Here is a 21,529-nt window from a genome sequence, read left to right as displayed (position 1 = left end):
AACCTGCCCCAGGAGCTGCTGACCATGTTCTACACCTCCATCATTCAGTCCGTCCTGTGCACCTCCATCACTGTCTGGTTTGGATCTGCAACCGAGCTGGGCACACGCACACTGCAACGGACAATCAGGACTGCAGAAAAGATCATCGGTGTCCACCTCAACCCTGTCCAGGACTTATACCGGTCCAGGGTCAGGAAACGGGCAGGTAGCATCATTGCAGACCACTGGTCACAAACTGTTCAAAGTCCTCCCCTCCAGCAGGCGTTACAAATCCCAGTACGCCAAAACAAGCCGTCATGAGAACAGTTTCTTCCTTTAGGCCAGGGGTCGTCAACCCAAAATGTTGAAAGAGCCATATTGGACCAAATTTTTTAAATAAAAAATCTGTCTGGAGATGTAAAAAATTAAAAGCCTAATATAAGTCTTATAATGAAGGCAACGCATGATGTGTCTATATTAGCTATATTAGCCTACTATCAAAATTACTTTAAAAGTCTTATATAAGTGTTATAATGAAGACAACACATGATGTACCGGTAAGTGTCTATATTGGCTATATTAGCCTACTATCAAAGGCTGACTCAAATCTTCAGTGACAGAAATATATTAAAATTTTTATTCTACACATTTTTGCAACATTGGAAATCATTAGTAAAATGGAGGCTTCGCACAGGATGAGATAACTTCTGGAAATTACTGGCTCAGAATGGCCAAAGGTATAGATGTGTGTGTCCAAGTTTAAGGAAATGGCAGGCTGTCGTCTTCTCATGGATTTATTACAATCTTTGCAAGCTGGGTAACGTTTGTTGTGGTCTGGAACAACTATCAGAAATGCATATAACTATCAGAAATGCATAAAAATGAAATACACAGAGGACATAAGGAAATTAAATGAGCTCAAATATACCTACAAACGAGGTTTAATGCTGCAATATGTACATATGGCTAGCCTAAATAGCATTTTAGCATCGATTAACTTGCAGTCATGGATTGACCAAATATGTTTGATAAGCACTCCAGCAAATCAATAAATTCAACAAAGCTCACCTTTGTGCAGTCACGCACAGTATAAAACATTTGGTGGACAAAATGAGACAAAGAAGGAGTGGCATAAAACCCGTCTTTCTGTGGCAGCATCGGAGAAAGTCTTACATGTAAACAAACTACGATGAGTTCAAGGATCGCTGAAATTAGTAAAACAAAATGGTGCTTGCAAAATACTCTCATCAGTGAAGCATGTTTAACAAACAGTGGGATTTCTAACAATTAGGAAGGTTTGTGTCATGTTTGTTCTCCTACAGAAAATATATTAAAACAAAAAATTCCGTGGGGTTGCTGACCCCCACTTTAGGCTATCAATCAGATGGACACCGTGAAATTACTCTGGAACTCATCTGTCACTGTGAATGTATAACTCATGCTCACGTCATCATCTTTTTTGCTCTTTGTTCTATTCACCGCTGCACTATTATTTATTAGCCTTGCACATATTAGTTATTTAAGTACTTTCGGGGTCGTGGGGGGTGCTGTAGCCTATCCCAGCTGTCTTACACTAATATGCTTTGACTTGAAATACTGGGAACATTTGTCAAATGATGCCGTGGTTCTCAAACTTTTCCCCAACCCCAGGTACCACCTCAGAAAAAACTTGGCTCTCCTAGTACCACCATAATGACCTACATTAAAATACAGTGGCATAGTAGGCCTAAGTATTCATTAAAAACAAGGCAGATATTTTTCATACCAAATATATTTTTTATTTTTGGCAACTGTAACATCACACACAGTTTGAACAGTGACACTGTGTTTGACTACAGAGAATCACTGATGTATCAATAAATGTAAGGACTTTTGCATTTAGATAGATAGATAGATAGATAGATAGATAGGTCTTTATTGTCATTGCACAAGTACAACAAAACTTTGTTTTCAGCACAAACCCGTTCAAGATTAGACAAACAAATAGTGTACAGGGTTACAGAACAGGAACGCTGATGGGTCGCCACAAGGCGCCTCAGAACTTTAGGTGCCATTTTTAAGTTGTATTCATATTTTTGTAAGAATCACAATAGATAAAGGTTAATTGTGGATTATTGAGATATATGATATACTAGGGTATTAAAAACAACAATATGCATTGAACCCCAACTAAAACCCATGTCACAAAACCATAACAAAATCCAAACTGTGAATTTTGTGAACTGTTCCAACCCTAATTCCTGACAATTCACCGAAAGCCAACAACCCATAATTGTTTGTGAGTGTGTCGGTTTTTGGAGCACGTGGCAGACTACTATGGTTCTCAGCAGACGTCCTCACGAAAGGCCGCCAGGGACGACTACTCCTTGCTGTCTTTGTTGTGCTAAAAGACAAATGTTAGCTAGTGTGATGTTTCAATTCATAGAAGATTAATTAAATGCCGCAGCCGTCACACCTTGGCCATGTCGCGATTCTTGACTTTCATCTTGTTGACCTGAGACTCGGCGATGTCTGCTCGTTCCTCGGCCTCTTCCAGCTCGTGTTGCACCTTCCTCAGTTTGGTCAGGTGCACGTTGGCCTGCTCTTCCTGTGTGACATCGAGCGACTTGTCAACGCTACGGTCCGTAGCTTTGATGAGTCGCTCGAAGGTTGGATCGCCAAAGTGTCGCACTTACAGCTTCTTCGGCTTGCCGCTTGTACACTTTCACCTTCAACTGGAGTTTGTCCGCCAGCTCCTGCAGCCTCATGGCCGTCTTCTTGTCCTCGTCTGACTACGTGGAGGAACAACGGTGTCTGTGAGTTTGTAGAAAAGAAGCAAATGGCGTGAGTTGTTACCTGATAAGTCAGTTCCTTAATCTTGCGCTCGAGCTTGCGCGACCCTTTGACGGCATCAGAACCATGTCTTTGCTCCGTCTCCAGCTCGTTTTCCAGCTCACGCACCTGCAAACCAGAAGATATAATCATGGAGACATTTCGCTCTTCCTCTTTTCAGCAGGTCAGCGTATATTTCACCCTCGCTTCTAGTTTTTGGAGCTGCTTCTTGCCACCCTTCATGGCGAGGCTCTCTGCCTCATTCAGACGCTGCTGTAGGTCCTTGACGGTGGTCTCCAGGTTCTTCTTCATCCTCTCCAGGTGAGCGCTGGTGTCCTGCTCCTTCTTCAGTTCCTCAGCCATCATGGCGGCCTGCGATTTGCAGCCATGATTGTTACATTGCTGCCTTCGGAGGGAAGGTTTAGGTTGGAGAAGGAACGTACGTCAGTGATCGCCTTCTTGGCTTTCTCCTCTGCGTTCCGGGCTGTTTGGACGCTGTCTTCCACCTCTCCTTGAATTTGAGACAAGTCTGCCTCCAACTTCTTGCGACTGTTGAGCAAACTGGTATTCTAATATAAATGAAAGTACAAATAGATAGTGTTTCATGTATTGTTAGTATTAGTTGACATTTGTCATTATTCATTATTATTTGTCATTGTATTCTTGGTCTTCATTATCTATAGTTGCATAGGGTTGCGTTCTTCAAGCTGAACATCTGATTGTGCTGAGAGAGAGCGACTATGGATGTTCTGGGGCATCTACAATCCAAGTGTTTTTGGATGTTCAAACCTGCGAGTGGAGAAGCTGAACCCTCTCGCAGGCGTCCAGCAGCTCCTGCTCGGCCAGTTTGCGACTCCTCTCCGTTTGTTCAAGAGCGGCTCTCACTTCCTCCATTTCCGCCTGTAGTAGGTTGCTCCTGCGCTCGGCTATGGCGACCTGCTCCTTCATGTCGTCGTTGCTTCTCAGCACATCGGCGAGATGGATCTGGACTTCCTGAGCGGCGATACAAAGAGCTCGGTAAGAGCGTCATGTTTGCACATTCTGGCAGACTTTGCTCACCTTCAGTTGAACTTGAACATTCCTCAGCTGTTTCTGGGCCTCGCCCGCCTGTCTGTTGGCATGGCTTAGCTGCATCTCCATTTCGTTCAGGTCTCCCTCCATCTTCTTCTTGACTCTCAGCGCATCATTCCTGCTCCTCACCTCGGCATCCAAGTTGCTTTGGATGGTGTCAATGACCCGCTGGCTGTTTCTCTTCATTTGCTCAAGCTCTTCATCCTTCTCAGCTATCTTCTTGTCCACTTCACTCTTGACCTGATTAAGCTCCAGCTGGACTCGCAGGATCTTGGACTCCTCATGTTCTAGAGAGGCCTGCAGAGAGACACTGGTGGTCACAAGAAGCAGAGATAGACAAAGTTGTGGACTACGTTCGTTCACCTCAGCTTCCTCTAGAGACGTCTGGGCCTCCAACTTTTCCTGCTCAGCCAGCTTCTTGGATTTCTCCAACTCATGGATGTTTTTTCCCATTTCTCCTAGCTGCTCACTGAGATCCACAATCTCCTCTGGAATAAAAATGCCAGGGTTAGTTCTTACTGTATGTCCTAGTACAGGGATTCTCAAACGGTGGTACATGTACCACGAGTGGTATGCAGGCTACATCTACGCCAAATAATCACTTTATTAAAGTACAGTGTTTTATTTTCCTATATTTAAACACAGTGTTACTGTGTGATGTTACAGTGGCCAAAAATATGAAATATATTTGTTAAATAATACCTAAGCCGTGTTTTTAATGAATACTTAGGCCTACTATGTACTACTGTATTTTAATGTTGGTGCTTATGGTGGTACTTGGAGAGCCAAGTGTTTTCTGAGGTGGTACTTGGTAAAATGTTTAAAAACCACTGTCCTTGTATTAAAACTAGATTCGACTTAGTGCAGGCCGTACGGTGTAAGTTCTTATTTTCCCGTTTGAGCGTCTCCAGTTGTTCCAGACATTCTTCGAAGGCATTCTTCATCTTGAAGTTCTCAGTGCCCAAAGACCTCCCTTCTTTAAGAGCTGACTCCAGCTCTACCTGACCCTCTTCATACTTCTGCTTCCACTCAGCTATAACCTGCAGAAAGATGAGTTAAATATATTTTAGGTCTTGTACCTACAGATGTCAATGATGTTACTCTTGTAGCAAGAGCTGTAAACATCGAGACCTTATCAAAATTTCTCTGCCTCTTGTCCAAAGTGGCGGCAGCGGCGTTGGACCTCTCGACCTCCATCATTAAGTCCTCCACCTCTCCCTGCAGCCTCTGCTTTGTCTTCTCCAGAGACGAGCACTTGGAGTTGACCGCTTCCACAGCTTCTTCTGCTTCCTGCAAACGCAGAGCCAGCTTTTTCCTGCAGAAAAAAAAAAACATGTCTTGTCAAATGCCACAAGGCCCCGTCCCCTGTTGAAGCAGCACTTCTTACTTGGCTTCCTCCAGCTCCTCGTTACGCTGGATGGCATCCGTCTCGTATTTAGTTCTCCACTGAGCCACGTCACTGTTGGCCTTGGAAAGGCAGCGATGGAGTTCGGCTTTGGCCTCCTGCTCCTCCTCATACTGTTCTCTCAGCAGCTCACAGTCATGTTGGCTGGATTGCAAGCCGTGGGCCAGCGCGCTTTTTGCCTTCAGACAAATGGCAGGCATGGCATCTTGTGTTGTTCTGTCTCACATGACTTTTAGGTTCGTGCTCACCTTGACCTCCTCCTCGTGAAACCTTTTAAGCTCCTCGATCTGCTGTAGGAAGCCTTGTTTTCCCCGAGTAAACTGAGAGAGGAGAGCGTCTTTCTCCTCCAGCTGGCGAGATATTTCAACTGTTGCACACGTAGAAACAAACAATGACAACCATGAAGGACGTACAGGTGATGCCGACAGGTTCAGGTCTTGTTTACCATTTTCGGTCTGCAGCCGAGTGTTTTGGCTAGAAAGGTCGTTTATTAATCTCTGCTGCTCGTCCTCTTTGGCTTTAACCTCACTCAGCTGATCTTCTAGGGAGCGGCACATCTTCTCTGAATGAATCTTAATTAGAGGAAGACAGTTTCCTGTCAGCATGTCCAATTTGTCGTGCTGTCGTGATAAAACATGCAAGTTACCCCGCCTCACTTTGGCTTTTGCAACACATTCCAAATTGCCGGACAGGTCGTCCATCTCCAGCCTCAGCTCACTCTTCTCCTTGTCCAGTTTCTGCCGGACCCTCTGGACGTTGTCCAGCTGCTCCCCCAGCTCAGCCACACTGTCGGCGTGCTTCTTGCGCAGGGCGGCCGACGTGGCCTCGTGCTGCAGTGAACGCTCCTCCAGCTCTCTGCGTAGTTTGAGGAACTCAGCCTCCTGCTTCTTGGTCAACTCAACCTGAGCTACAATAGAAGCTCCCGCCTCCTCAAGTCTCTCTGTGATGTCCTCCAGCTCTCGAGACAAATCCGACCTCTGCTTCTCTACTTTGGCTCGAGCGGCACGCTCAGCCTCCATTTCCTCCTCTAGTTCTTCAGTTCGGGCCTGCGAATGACAAATTATGTCAACAAACTAAGCCTCATAAAGAAGTTTAGTTTTGGCCTCGAGTCAGGCAGAGACAAAATCTCTCACTTGGATCTCTTTGATTTTTTTCTGGAGCTGTGAACTGAGAGCTTGTTCATCCTCAACTTTGGTCTGCAGCTGCGAGGCCTCAAAGTCTTTCCTGGAGAAGAAGTTTAGCTGAATAAGAAGCTACCAATGCTGATAGGATCAAAATAAATCAAGTCAATGCCAATGAGATTTAAATTAAAAAGTCAGCTCTAAACAAAGCTTTGCTGAAGAAAAAAATAATATCAACACAAGAAAGTTTCTAAGAGGCTTTAGGAGAGGGGTATACTTTTTAAGCTTCTCGTCCAGCTGCTGCTTCTCATTTTCCAGATCCATGATAGACTCAAGGGAAAGTTTCAGATCACCTTCCAGCTTTCTCCTAGCTCTCTCCTGCTCCATCCGGATCTTCTTCTCGTGCTCTAGCGAACCCTCCAGCTACAAGAATAGTGGAACTTTTGACAGCAGCACACCACAGTCGTTATTGCCTTAGTGACTAGGCAGCGGCTAACCTCGTCAACCTGCTGCTCTAGTTTAGCTTTGGCCTTGCTGAGGATGTTGACCTTCTCCTCCTCCGACTGCAGGTCATCCAAGGTCTGCTGATGGGCTTCCTGTAGAGCCTTCTTCTCTTTGGACAGTTTGCTGATGCTGTCATCCTGACTCATGATCTCGTCCGTCAGGTTTTTCACCTTCAGTCAGAAGTTAGTGAGAAGTGATACATCTTGTTAGGCGTGCAGAATGGTCCACTCACCTTATTTTCCAGGGCGTGCTTCTCTTTTTCAACTTTGGCCAAGGTCAGTTCTAGGTCATCAATGTCCCTCTTTAGTTCAGAGGACTCATCTTCCAGCTTTCGCTTCTTGGTCGTCAGCTCGGCATTCAACTCCTCTTCATCCTCCAGTCTCTCCATTACTTCGTTTAACTTGGCCTCTAGTTGGATCTTGCTCTTGATTAGTCCCTCACATCGCTCCTCAGCATCCAGCAGGTTGTCTGCCTCCTGACAAAGGACACAAGATGAGGAGCTTGATAGCTACAGCGGTTGTTATATTACAAGCGAAATGGTTGGTTGGTTGGTTGGTTGCTCATTGGACCTGACTGTGAATGGTCTGAAACTTACCGCCTGGACTTGGAGAAGAAGGTCGTTCCTCTCCTGTACAACGGAGACCATTTTCTCCTCCATTTCTCTCCGCCGGTTTTCTGACTTGGCCAAATCTTCTTTGAGCTTTGTGTGGTCCACCTTCATTTGGACCATTTCCTTCTCAGCCTCAGCGCTCTTCAGCAGAGGTTTAAGCTTAAAGTACAGCTTCATCCACGGCCAGTGTTTGACGTTCATAAAGGAACGGAAGTTGTACTGGATGGTGTAGATGGCTTCCCTAAGGAGAGAACAGCACATGCTAGATTTACAGCACTAGCAAGAGTGATTCCACAGCAAACATAATTACTTCCTGGCCATCATTTTCTGGTATTCCAGCCGGATCAGGTACCCTCGACACAGCGCCTGAGTGGACATCACAACCTGAGCCAAGCGCTCATCTCTCATTTCCTCCAGAGCACCCAGCAGGCCGGCTTTAAAAAACACCTGAAAGAAACAACGAGGTGAATAAAGTTGACTTGTTGAGCATAGCTATCTTTTCATCACGCTCAATCATTCAGAACCTTAGTGTGTCCAAACTTGTACTGTGTGTGGTCCACATCGATAGAGCCCAGAAGTTTTTCTGCAGCCTTCTTGTTGTCCATGAACTGTCCTTCTGGAACTGCGCTCGCATTTAAAATCCTGTATCTGGAAAAGCAACAGTACTCCTTAAAGAAACTTATTCAAGGGAGATGTTAATGTGAACTTTCTGCTTACCTCTGCTTGAAGTCTCCATACAGAATCCTGCTGGGAAATCCTTTCCTGCAGATGCGGATGCCTTCAAGCACACCGTTGCAGCGCAGCTGGTGGATGACCAGGTGGTTTTCCATAATGCCTGTGGAGCACATTCATTCACGAAATCAAGTAATGCGTGTCTCAACAACAAACATCATGCATCATGACTTTGCTGCATTTTGGTGAAGGTGAGAACATCTACCCGGAGTTTTTGTCTCATTTGGAATGAGGCATCTGACAAAGTGTGGATGAGTGGTCCTCAGGTTGGTCATGAGCTTCCCGAGGTTTTCCTGCAAGGAATAATTACACAAGAGGTTCTTCCCAAAGACTCTCGCAAAGCATTTGACATCTTGTTTGGTTTTAACTAGAGATGTCCGATAATATCGGACTGCCGATATTATCGGCCGATAAATGCTTTAAAATGTAATGTCGGAAATTATCGGTATTGGTTTCAAAATTATCGGTATCGGTTTCAAAAAGTAAAATGTATGACTTTATAAAACGCCGCTGTGTACACGGACATAGGGAGAAGTACAGAGCGCCAATAAACCTTAAAGGCACTGCCTTTGCGTGCCGGCCCAATCACATAATATCTACGCCTTTTCACACACACAAGTGAATGCAAGGCATTCTTGGTCAACAGCCATACAGGTCACACTGAGGGTGGTCATATAAACAACTTTAACACTGTTACAAATATGCGCCACACTGTGAACCCACACCAAACAAGAATGACAAACACATTTCGGGAGAACATCCGCACCGTAACACAACATAAACACAACAGAACAAATACCCAGAACCCCTTACAGCACTAATTCTTCTGGGACACTACCATATACACCCCCCACTAACCCCTAGGCCCCAACCCCCCCCCACACACACTTCAACCCCGCCACCCCCAACCCCGCCCACCTCAACCTCCTCATGCTCTCTCAGGGAGAGCATGTCCCAAATTCCAAGCTGCTGTTTTGAGGCATGTTAAAAAAAGTAATGCACTTTGTGACTTCAATAATAAATATGGCAGTGCCATGTTGGCATTTTTTTCCATAACTTAAGTTGATTTATTTTGGAAAACCTTGTTACATTGTTTAATGCATCCAGCGGGGCATCACAACAAAATTAAGCATAATAATGTGTTAATTCCACGACTGTATATATTGGTATCGGTCGATATCGGTATTTGTAATTAAGAGTTGGACAATACCGGAATATCGGATATCGGGAAAAAAGCCCTTATTGGACATCTCTAGTTTTGACATCTTGATTATGTAATGTTTACTAATGTTTGTGATGATTAGTAACGTTTGACTTCAGTGTTAAAATATTCGTACCCTGAACAGTGCTGATACTGTTTGAAAAGATGCTCCCTTCTTCTTCGACCCTTTCTTGGCTCCTCCAGCAGGTGCATCTGCATGTATGAAGCATGTTTGAAATATCGTAATTTCCAGACTACAAGCTGCTACTTTTTTCCTACTCTTCGAACCTTGCAGCTAATAAAACGGTGCGGCTAATTTATGGATTTTTTTTCACTAATGGCCATAATGTTTTGTGTTCAATAGTTTTAAATATACCCAACACAGGAATGATATGTTATTGTTTGTGCTATGGCGCCATCTTTTGGACGAGTTTGCTCACTGCAGGTGTTGCAGGTTGAAAATGTACTTCCTGTTTTAATGCCTGGACCAAATGTTTTGCTCGAAATGATTCTTCATTTATCACTCCAAGCAACGTTTGTAAATTTTACAATATAACTAAGACAATTCATACGTATTAAACTGTCCCATGTGTGACGTCAGTCAGAGTGTTTTCATGCATATTTGTACATGCTATCGTAATGTGATGAAGCTAGCGTCGTTAGCATTACCTACTATGCTAACACATTTACGGGTGTCTGTGTAAGTATTAGTAACTTACAATGGCATTCTGTTTGTATTGCTTCAATTTAACAAATTATTCCGTAAATTCACCAAAACGTCAGCGTGAAGTTATTGAGTCTGTTTAGCTGATTGGAGAGCTAGCTTCTGCAGCTAGTGGGTCCATGACGATGACTTCTGTTGTGTTTGATCAGCTGTTTTACTGCCGTGTTGCAGACACTGTTTGGAAACAATGACAGTATGTAAATAAACATTAACAAAATATTTAACTAGTATCACAACGTATATATCTGCGGCTTATATTCCGGTGCGGATAATATATGGAAAATGTTTTTTCTTCTATAAATTCCTGCTTGTATACCGGTGCGCTCTATAGTCTGGAAAATGCGGTATTTTCTCACATCTTTCATGTTTGAACAGTTTGTGAACGTGCAGAAGATATCATGAAAACTTGCCGTCGGAGGCAGAGAAGCTGACGTAAATTATTGAGAGGATTTTGACTGATGACTTCTGGTACAGTTGCACCACAGAATCGTTCAAGGGGTCCTTGTTTTTCTCCAGCCAGCCGCTGATATTGTAGTCCACCGTGCCGGCGTAGTGCATCAGGGAGAAGTGAGCCTCAGGCTTGCCCTTGACCACTTTGGGCTTCAAGAAGCAGCTGTTCTTGCCCAGATGTTGGTCATAAAGTTTGTTCTTGAAGGAGGTGTCAGTTGATTTTGGAAACATGCACTCCTCCTCCAGGATGGAAAAGATGCCCATTGGCTGGTGGACAAACACACTTGAGTGACCACACATTGACATCCCAGCAGAGCAAAGGGATCATCTCACCTTCTCAATGAGCTCGATGCAGGCTGCCAAGTCCATGCCAAAGTCAATGAACTCCCAGTCAATTCCTTCCTTCTTGTACTCTTCTTGCTCCAGCACAAACATGTGGTGGTTGAAGAACTGCTGCAGCTTCTCGTTGGTGAAGTTGATGCACAACTGCTCCATGCTGTTGAACTATGGAGAAGCTTCTACTCACTCAACTCAATAAGCTCAGGCCGATGAATGTTAGAACAATAAAACAAATGAAGTTTGGAAAATGACCAGTAGAGAACATCATGTCTTCTCGGTGAGAGGATGACTTACGTCAAAGATTTCAAAGCCAGCAATGTCGAGAACGCCAATGAAGTGCTGCCTGGGCTGCTTGGTGTCCAGCTGCTGGTTAATGCGCTGCACCATCCACAAAAACATCTTTTCATACACAGATTTAGCCAGAGCTCCAATGGCGTTGTACACCTGAAAGGAGGAGAATATTTGTGTCAATTTGTGGAATGAAAGTATCAATTAAAGCACAGTTGTAGTCAAATTTAAAAGCAGGTGTCGAATTTCATAATTGTGCTGCAGTCAAGTGTTCGCATGTCACCCACAAGCGTGACATGTAAAATGTCAGACGTTAGATGGTCGTACCTGTTGCACATTTTGTCCTTTTGTGACGTACTCGTTGCCCACCTTCACGCGGGGGTAGCAGAGGTTCTTCAGCAGGTCAGCAGAGTTAAGACCCATCAGATAAGCTGCTTTGTCAGCCTCTGCGGTTTTTAATCAACATTTGATTCAAGAACTCAAGGAACTTCATTGTTATTGCAAGGTACCAGATTTGTGCCCAGTGAGTGCCACAAGAGCGATAGTATGTACTGTGTATAACAATGTCAATTGAATAGGTTAAAAATAGCATAGGTTAATAGCAATAGATTACAAATAGAATAGAACAGTTTGTGATTGTGTAGTGCAAAAAGAATACAGAAACAATGACAGCAAATCAAACCAAATAAAAGCCCAGTTGAGCACAGTTGGTACACATGTGCAAGTTCAACGTCTTTTATTTGCATCAGAAGTATTATTAGCAAAACAAAGTGAAATGCAACATCAATGTGATGTTGTCAAGATTCATAGGTTACTCTGATGGATGTTCTCACCTTCAGTGCCGTCTGGCTCCGCCTGCTCCTCTCGCTGTTTCTGCTTGAACTTCATGTTCCCATAATGCATCACGGCACCAGTCAGCTTGTAGACGGACATCTTTTCTTCCGAAGTGAAGCCCAAAATGTCGAAGGATTCCTGCAGCACAAACAAGTCGACCTGTTTTTCAGTGGTCCGTCGCTCCTTTAAGAGTAGAAGACCCCTCGTGGCGACACTCACGTCAGTCGCCATTAGCTCCTCTGCGTCGTCAATGCTTTTGACGCAGATCTCGCCCTGGCTGATGAAGGCGAAGTCGTAGGGGTTGGTGCTGATGAGGAGCAGGTCTGAAGGTAAACAAGATTAAGTGTTTGTAACATGGAGATGATATCGTGGTCCTCTTACCGATGAGTTCTGGCTTCTTGTTGCATGTTAGTTGATAGAAGATGTGATAGCTTCTCTCGGCTGCCAGCTGGAAGGACACTCTGGACTTCTCCAGCAGATCTTTCATCATAGAAATACATTTTTTTTTCTTCATGTGATTTATGTAATTTGGAATGAAACAACTTTTACAAACTTACATGTTTCGATATCTGCAGACGCCAGTTTGCCGGTGGCGCCAAAGTGAATGCGTATAAATTTACCCTGATTGAGAAAAAACGTCTTTAGTGTCGGCTAGGAGCGACTTTTGACGAGATACTGAGCCAAAAAACTCACAAAGCGAGAAGAGTTGTCATTCCTCACGGTTTTGGCATTCCCAAAAGCTTCCAGCAGGGGGTTGGCCTGGATGATCTGGTCCTCCAGCGTTCCCTGTGGACAATGCGATTAACCAATCGAATTGTCCGCCACCATACAACATCTACAACAAACCTTCATTTTACTGTTGTTCTCTTTCTTCTTGTCTGCGGACACGGCAATGGTAGCAAAGTACTGAATGACCCGCTTGGTGTTGACCGTCTTTCCTGCGCCAGACTCTCCACTGGAAACGATAAAGTCAACAGCTAACGTCACCCCTCTGCCACTAGAAATAATAACTTTGTCTGCTTACGTGATGAGGATGGACTGATTCACACGATCTACAGGAGAACACAAAGAGCTTGTGTGAGCAAAACAACAAGGACAGGAAGTTTGTCGTTGTGGCGCCAACCTACCCGTCAGCATCAACTGATAGGCGTTATCTGACAGCGCAAATATGTGAGGAGGAACCTCCATCCTTTTCTTGCCTCGGTAGGCCTGGACCACCTCAGGGTTGTAGACCGGCAACCATTTGTAGGGATTGACCGTTACGCAGAAGAGACCAGAGTACGTCTACGTTCCAAATCAACACTTACAGGTTAGACTTGTTGGTAAAAGTAGGATTTGAGGACAAACTGGTCTATTTAAGAGAAAAATACTTATTTGGACCTACATAGATCATCCAGGCAGCATAGCGCTCCTTCAGGTTGAAGAGAACGGCGGGCTCGTGAAGGTGCGTCATCATGACCATGTCCTCGATTTTGTCAAACTTTGGCGGGTTCATGGGAAAAACTTGGTCCTCCTTCACAATCAACGTCTGTGGACAAAAATTACATCAGAAGACAACCCGACTGAGAAGACAAATGAATAAAACACTTCTCTTGTGTCCACACACTTTGTCGTCCTCCGTCTTGACGGTGACTTTGTCGTCCGCCTTGTCCTGCACAGAGGCCTTGACGTACAGCTCCTTGTCCTCACAGACAAAGCAAGCCGTTTTGCTGTCAAAGGGGAGGGACTGCGCCTCTATCCTCTCCCGCTCGGATTTGCGGAGGTACTGGGCGGCCGGCCCGAAGATCGCCATCTCGCCATCGGTGCTCATGGTCTCCTGCTGAGAGGTAAGAGACAAGCTGAGAAGAGCGTCTGAACCTGAACTACAGGAAGTCAGCGTGAAGATGAAGGTGAGATCACCAACATCACGTCTTTTATACCACACCGTCGTCCTTGATGCAAGGGACGTCCTGCCCTACGATCACATGTTGGCTTTAGGTTCCGGAACCTGCTGCTCCTCCTGGATGAGGACGGATCAGAGTTCTTGTTATATTTAGAACAAACATCACATTCTTTCTCTATTGTTGTTTGACGGATATGATTGCAAAAATTCATGATCATCTCAACAAGTCCTTCAGGAAGACTCCAGGAATAATCCAAAATCACAAAGTGTCAAATTGTTATTGAACTACACGCTGCACTTGTGTGATCATTTCCTGTGATTAGGCAGGAACAGGGAGGTCTCACTCGAGTTGTTTTTTCATGGATCAGGCAAACAGCTGAGGAGCATTTGAAGATGTTCTTGTCAGGATTACTGACAGCAGCTGGCCAGGAAACAAAGGCCACCAAAGCCTGGATTCAGGAGGCAGCGCTCCAAAGTCAACAGTGCATTGTGGAAGCTGGCGCCATGACACTCGATGCAGCGTTACCTTTGACCCCACATCTTCTCACATGTCAACCTCGTTATTTCAGCAGCATCACATGCTTCATTTGAAATCTGTTGATTTTAATTTGAGGTGTTGGATTGTTGGCTGTACTCTTTCTGTGTTTAACGCAGGTCAGAGTTCAAGGCTATTTGCGCGCCACCGTTGATCAGACCGCAACACAAGAGAATGTGGTGTCCTCAGGACAACTGCTGGCTGGCCGCACGAGCGTCTCCTGCGCTTCCTGTCGCCGCTCGTCTTTCGAGCGCCATCTCGTCTTGACGCACGTTACAAGTCAGTAAATATTATATTTGCTTCTATGTTGGCTTTGTTTTGGTTTGCAGACTCAAAAATAAACAACACCATTTTGCTGTCTTGCATTCAGTCTGATTAGTCCTTACAAGCCCCGCCCTTCGTGGGCTCTGCTCACCCCTCCTTTCTCTAATCCCTGTGGTTGGATCTGGAGGGTCGCATGCCACGAAGACAAATTATTTTGTCTTTCGGGGTTTTATTTACTAAAATACTTAATAATAAGGCACAGACAGCACACAGACGTACAATTTTTTCATAAATGATTACTGTTATGATATACTGTATGATGCTAATATGATTTTTTTTTATTTATTAAAGAATATAACTTAGGTACCCCAGCTTTAAGTGTCATGGTTTATCGGCAGAAAACACTGACCCTAGAATTGAATGGCTGTAGCAGAACTTTAAAAAGCTAATGACAATGGGACAGCATAGTGACTGCACTACACAGAAGCATAAACTAGATCAGAGGTGCCCATTACCGGTCGATCGCGGAGGTTGTGTCAGTCGATCGCCAGCCAGGCATTAAAAAAATAGACCTAAAAATGTGCAATAATCAAACTTCACTATGACGTCACTTTCGTCACTTAATTGACATTCACGGCACCCGAGGGTCTTGTGAGATGACGCTGGCTGCTGTGAGATTATTATTAAGAAAAAATGACAGACAGGAAGGCGGGAAACACTTTTTATTTCAACAGACTCTCGCGCCGTACCTGCTGTCAAAACTTTAAAGACCGACTGCACAGTTCCTGTCTTCACAATAAAAGCGCTGCTTCATCCTGCCTGCGCTAACAAAATAAGAGTCTCAGAAATCTGGCGTGCACAAGCTAGCAAGCTACGGAGTTTGCCTCCAATGTATTTCTTGTAAAGTGTGTAAAAACGAGTATGGAAGCTGGACAAATAAGATGCATAATACCAACCACTTTCAAGTGGTATTGGACAGAAAGGAGGACTTTTTTTTCTCCTCCATTTGAAAATGTGGATGTTATCAGCACTGCTGTCTGATTCCAATCAATGCAAGTCATCATCATTTCTTTTTATTCCTTTCATGAAAATGCATATATACAAGCCATATACAGTTGACACTTTCATTGTTTTTTTTGTTTCTTATACATTTCCATGATCAAAAAGGAGCAGATGGAAGAATACTATTCTTATATTTATCTGCCCCCTTTTTAACACAAATTATTGTAGATGACTTTATCACTGTTCCCTCCACCAACACCCCAACTCCAACATACTTTTAATTTTCGTTTAAGCATTTTCAAAATGACACGTCCAATCAAAATCAAAAATCAGTTTGATATAATTCCAGTTGTCTCTTTTTGTATTATTTTTAAATTCAAAGATATTCTTGCAACTTTTTAAGTCTTTGTCTAGAGAATTCCATGCTTTCACACCAGCAACAGACAAGCACATTTGCTTCAAATTTGTTCGCACTCTTGGATGTTTAAAATTATAAGTCATCAGAATCAGGTAATACACCAACTTATATTCTTGTCTTCATAAAAGAAAGGAATCTATATGTGTTAAACATGCTTGTATTATCATTAGACACCTTTAACTTGTTAACAAAAACGTCTCTTTCATAAATAAATACATATCAATTATATATATGAATGAGGTAGATAGGGTTGCAAAGAGGTGGAAAGTTTCCGGTAAATTTGGAAATTTTTACCATTTTTTGATTATTCAAAGTTGGACACTGTCCATCTTATTCTGTAGAATAAGATGAGAAGCTTGTAAAACACTAATGCAAAGCCACACACAGATATAAATAGTCATCTTAACAATTGGAGTAGTCTTTAAAAATATGTTACTGATGGACAAATTAATAGAAATAGGCTAGATGAATAAATGAACACTCAATCAGCATGCTAAATCAAACTATAACCTACATTCTTGTATGACAACAGAATGGCTAGCAGAACAGAAGGCAGAGGAAACTACACGTTTTGATTTAGTATTTGCTAGTTGAACTTTACAGATCACAAAAAAGGTCAATTCGGATCGCTAACGTTGTTAGCATAAATGAATGGGATTTAACATAGAGAAAATTAGCATCACGGCTAACAGAGAAATATTTTCTGTTCATTATGAGACTGTGGTCGTACATAAACCTAGCTAGCTAGAGATATTGGCCCCAAAATCATTTAACAAGTACAGGAACAGCTAGCTAGCTAGCTTGAGTGGAAGTCTGCTGGAGTAGTCTACAGTCATACAGTAACAAGCAATTACACCTCTATTAAACTTAAATACCATAGATCAAATATATTTACCCAAGTAATATCATCAAAACGTACCTTAGACTTAGACTTAAAAAATCTTTATTGTCCCCGAGGGGCAATTTGGTTTGCAAATTACCTGACTGGATGAAGTCCTTGGGCTCAAATACTAGTGTGGCCTCAATAGCCCTGCTGTAGTGTGTAGCATGCTGGGAATTATCTGCACATGTGATGTAGGAATGCACAGTGCAGGGTTGAAATTCAACGGAATTTGCATTAAATCAGGTTGTTTTAGCTAATAATCATGCTGCAAGAACTAGCATGTTGCATTCAATGTTTATTCCCATTAATTTCCCGTTAATTCCCATATATTCCCGTTAATTCTCATGGAAATTTTCCAACTTTTAATATTCCCGGAATTTTGCAACCCTAGAGGTAGATCCTCTCTACTTGATCAATTGAAAAGTAGCTCGCCTGCACCCCTGAACTAGATGGAACCACAACAGAGGGTTAAAAGAGTTGCATGCGGCTCAATAGCCGCAAGTTGCAGACCCCTGGTATACAAGTAGTATGTCTGCACCCAGCAAGGAGGTGCTACAGGTCACTTGAAGGACTGTGGAACCATGAACCATGGAGCATAAAGCCATGCAATTTCATGAAGATAGAGCCACGCCCCTTCCCATGCAACTGTGCTGTGGGGTGGGATCCACATGTAAATGGGTTATACTTGTATAGCGCTTTTCTACCGTCAAGTCACTCAAAGCGCTTTGACACTATTTCCACTGCCAGGCGCTAACCACGACCCATCAGGAGCAAGGGTGAAGTGTCTTGTTCAAGGACACAACGGACATGACTAGGGTGGTAGAAAACGGGGATCGAACCAGGAACCCTCAGGTTGCTGAAACGGCCACTCTCCCAAACCGCACCACGCCGTCCACATGTATCGTGAAGCACATAGCCACGCTCCCTCCACGCGGCATCGTGCACGCTGTCAGTGCTGGATGAAGTCCACGCTGCGCTAAAGTGTACCGCGTGTCCTAATGAGCTGTGGCAGCTGCTAGCTAACATGTGAGCACAAAGCAGATGGTTCTCTTCCCTCCGATGGCTTCAGGCCCGAACCCGCTGAGACGCTGCGAGACACTTTGTCAGCGCTCAGCTGACACGTCTCCTCCTCTCGCAGCGGCTCGTCTCTGCTAAACATCTGGAAGGAAAGCTGAGCCGCTGGTGGAAGTGTGTCAGCGTCTCACACACACACACACACACACACACACACACACACACACACACACACACACACACACACACACACACACACACACACACACACACACACACACACACACACACACACACACACACACACACACACACACACACACTCTTGGCCATCTGATGGCCTGCATGGTGTGTTGTTATGTAACAACTGTGAGGAGAACCTTGATTGTTGCAATTGCTCATTTTAAATTAGCATAATTACTGCTATGACTTGTTAGGGTTTGTCCAGCTGTGATAGGCTCCAGCCGTATAAAGGCCGTACTTTTCTCCATCTTCACGATACAAACACCAAGTTGTTGTCCGTGCACGAAAACCCGCTAAACGCCAGCCCAGTTCAACGAGGTCGCAAGCGCCTCGGAGCTATTTGGGGTATTTTCAGTTGCGGCTCGGTTCTGCTACGTCGGGCCCTCGGGGGTCACTCGGCGCCGGCCGCACGTATAGTATTTGTTGTCCTCAGCGGAAGATGTGCCGATGTGATATGCGGCGAGCGGACAGCTCATGAATCAAAGGCAACGAGGAAGCGCAGCCCCGAAAGAAGGGATTATTTTCACTGGTGATGCAGTGAATACTTAAAGAAGCCATGAGAATAATAATGATGATATAATAATAATAATAATGACCATATAATGTCGCCATAACTTCTAGAGATGTGTTCTGTCACAGCCCTCCTGCAGGACAGAACACTAACACGTCCACGGTCTAAGCTATAGGCCGTACTTTGGCTCCTGCACATACTGTGAGACAAATATATTGTACACACATACATACATACGCAAATACACACAATTATTCATACATATATACATACATACGTACATACATTCATACATACACACGCGCACACATAGGTATATACGCGCTTACATTGGTACATGAGCTCACACATACATACACAAATACAATGTATACATCCACACGCACGTTCACTGTACATACAAACATACATATACACATACTGTACATACACAAGCACATGTGCATACATACACTCACACATATAATCACGTTTCATCAACCATATATCAAAGTTGTTCCCCTAGGGCAGGGGTGTCCAAAGTGCGGCCCGGGGGCCATTTGCGGCCCGCAGCTAATTGTTTACCGGCCCGCCACACATTCTGGATATGCTTTTGCAAAAATAAAAAATAAACATTACAAAAAGTGGAATGAGGTGAAATCTAACTAGAAAAAGTTGCAATGTTGACACAAAGCTGCCATGCAGGCTGCTTTTTTTCTTTTGTCTATCTTTATTTTTCTTTTTTTGCCATTGCTTAAAAAAAAAAAAATCTATGTTATAATGAATTATTGACCTATTCAAGGCTCCAATTATTTCAAATATTTCACTTTAAAATGTTTTATGTGGAAAATATTGCATATATTGTGTGGTTGCCATACAAAAACATCAACGTTTTCTTTGACAAAAGAGCATAAAACAAACAAAATAATAGTTCAAACGTAAAATTGACAGATATATCTGAAGTTGATCTCGTAACTTCAGTGTTGAAAGTAAAAAAAACTAATAGAAATGTATCACTTTGAGTGGGGCACCTTTTGTATCCTAAATATATTTAATGGGATTTTATTTATCTTTTCACTGTGATTACTCAAAAATAGAAATGAATTAATATCAATGGTGTCTTGCATGTTTTTAAGGCTCTAATTACTTCACATCAAACATTGCTTTCTGAATGTTTTGGGCAGTAGGGGAAATACTGCATATTTCAGTTTTATTATAAAAAACAAAGTTGTCTTGACAGAAAAGGCATAAAACCTTTTTGGTTTGTTAAATGTTATATCAACCTGAAGTTGATATACTGTAGAGATTTACTGTAAGCGTTAAATTAAAAAAATATTTTTTTTTAATTTGAGTGACTTAGACCCTTTATGGTCCCCGGGAGCCCTAAAGGTAAAAAAAAATTTAAATCCATATATTTTGTTATGATTTGAAAATGAAAACTATCAAAATGGCCCCCGCAGGCTTTAATTTTTCCGTGTGCGGCCCTCAGTGGAAAAAGTTTGGACACCCCTGCCCTAGGGGAAACTGGGTAGAGCACGGCACACTGACAAAGCTTAACCTATTTTACTATAACAATCTACAAGGTTCAGTAGGTACTTTCCGCTTCTCTTTGTATTGTTGGTAATAGAGATAATTATTGTTATTATTCATTATCAATAGTGCTGCTTCTATTGGTATTTGTATTGCTCCATTTGTAGTGCAATCATTTCTGTGTTATTAATGTTTACTTCTTTGCTATAATTTTTCGTATCATATTTCTACATGTCATATATGCTGATGTTGTTGTTGACACTCTGTCTTATCCCCCTCTTGTCCCCGCAATTTCCCCCCTTCATTTTTTTTCCTTCTTTCTATCCCCTCCTGCTCCGGTCCAGCTGCGGCAAACATTAATATAAATCCATTTAATAAAGTCTGATACAAATAAGGCAAAAGAGAAGTATCCCACGCTTCTCTTCTGTAAAGCAAATCTGTACATCAGATTCACTAAAACCTGGCAGGCGTGTCTACTTGAACCGAGCCAGCTAAGGTCCTCCTTCACTTGCCAAACTAAACATTGCGGCTCCGCCCACAGACAGCAGGGCCGCACTGTCGGTGCCCGCTAACCTGGGCCAACGTCTCCCAGCGAGTGAGATGAGGTCAACATGTTGGCCTGCATGGAGAACCGAGCTTTGGCCCCCAGCAACACAGGAAGTCTGCATTGCGGCTGTTATGATGCTGATGTCAAAGTTGATGCTGATAATATTAATAATAATGGGTTATATTATTTTCTAGACACTAAACACTTAAACAACGCTTCATCATTTATTCACTCGACATTCACACGGTGGTGGTGGTAAGCTACATTGGTAGCCACAGCTACCCTGGGGTGAACTGACGGAAGTGTCGCTGCCAAAGTGCGCCTACTAGGATGGCGGTAGCTGGAATCGAACCTGGAACCCTCAAATTGCCGTCCCAATATTGAGGTAGTGATGATGCTGAGGTCATCTTTATGTTGACGAGCGGTGATGTTAAAGTGATGTTGAAGTGACGTTGACGTGATGGTTAGGGATGCTGATGTTGTAGTGATATTGATGTTAAAGTGATGCTGATGCTGAAGTGATGCTGAGGTGATGATGATGCTGAAGTGATGCTGAGGTGATGATGGTGTTAAGGGGATGCTGATGTTGAAGTGATGCTGATGCTGAGATGATGTTGATGTAATGAGGATGTTGAAGTGATGCTTAAATGAT

The 21,529-nt window shown here is 43.4% G+C and overlaps 1 protein-coding gene across 2 annotated transcripts; it reads right to left on the bottom strand.

Annotated features, from left to right (window-relative positions):
- Window positions 1-1,750: 1,750 nt before the first annotated feature.
- On the bottom strand, window positions 1,751-14,016 carry LOC133652034 (myosin-4-like). Of its 2 annotated transcripts, XM_062050354.1 has the most exons (39): window positions 13,676-14,016; window positions 13,454-13,597; window positions 13,197-13,353; window positions 13,094-13,121; window positions 12,916-13,024; window positions 12,763-12,855; window positions 12,627-12,690; window positions 12,451-12,549; window positions 12,289-12,392; window positions 12,069-12,207; window positions 11,563-11,681; window positions 11,242-11,391; window positions 10,942-11,112; window positions 10,569-10,875; window positions 9,571-9,647; window positions 8,439-8,526; window positions 8,219-8,336; window positions 8,026-8,149; window positions 7,812-7,948; window positions 7,487-7,742; window positions 7,124-7,366; window positions 6,885-7,061; window positions 6,665-6,810; window positions 6,400-6,490; window positions 5,923-6,312; window positions 5,712-5,838; window positions 5,515-5,633; window positions 5,249-5,445; window positions 4,993-5,176; window positions 4,736-4,901; window positions 4,225-4,349; window positions 3,850-4,158; window positions 3,580-3,783; window positions 3,234-3,359; window positions 2,992-3,162; window positions 2,815-2,919; window positions 2,655-2,750; window positions 2,435-2,566; window positions 1,751-2,362 (listed from the first exon to the last, which is right to left on the bottom strand). In XM_062050354.1, the coding sequence occupies exons 1-39, from the start codon at window positions 13,877-13,879 to the stop codon at window positions 2,339-2,341; spliced, it is 5,820 nt and encodes a 1,939-aa protein (XP_061906338.1). In that variant the 5' UTR covers window positions 13,880-14,016; the 3' UTR covers window positions 1,751-2,338. The 2 variants fall into 2 exon arrangements, with proteins under 2 accessions (XP_061906338.1, XP_061906337.1); XM_062050353.1 differs by having other exon boundaries at window positions 12,069-12,392.
- Between the last annotated feature and the right edge of the window lie 7,513 nt (window positions 14,017-21,529).

The sequence above is a fragment of the Entelurus aequoreus genome, linkage group LG06 (genome assembly GCF_033978785.1).
Source record: "Entelurus aequoreus isolate RoL-2023_Sb linkage group LG06, RoL_Eaeq_v1.1, whole genome shotgun sequence".
NCBI classification, from domain to species: Eukaryota; Metazoa; Chordata; class Actinopteri; order Syngnathiformes; family Syngnathidae; genus Entelurus; species Entelurus aequoreus.
The sequence above is the reverse complement of the archived record's forward strand: the minus strand, read 5'-3'. Positions and strand labels throughout refer to the sequence as shown.

What these genes read in the sequence shown, in the direction of transcription:
- LOC133652034 (XM_062050353.1), bottom strand. Translation starts at nt 13,879, where the DNA reads ATGAGCACCGATGGCGAGATGGCGATCTTCGGGCCGGCCGCCCAGTAC. An exon ending in CAGCTTCTCTGCCTCCGACG is followed by an intron (nt 9,648 to 10,568) that starts GCAAGTTTTCAT and finishes TCATACATGCAG; the next exon opens with ATGCACCTGCTGGAGGAGCC. An exon ending in CAGAAAATGATGGCCAGGAA is followed by an intron (nt 7,743 to 7,811) that starts GTAATTATGTTT and finishes TTCTCTCCTTAG; the next exon opens with GGAAGCCATCTACACCATCC.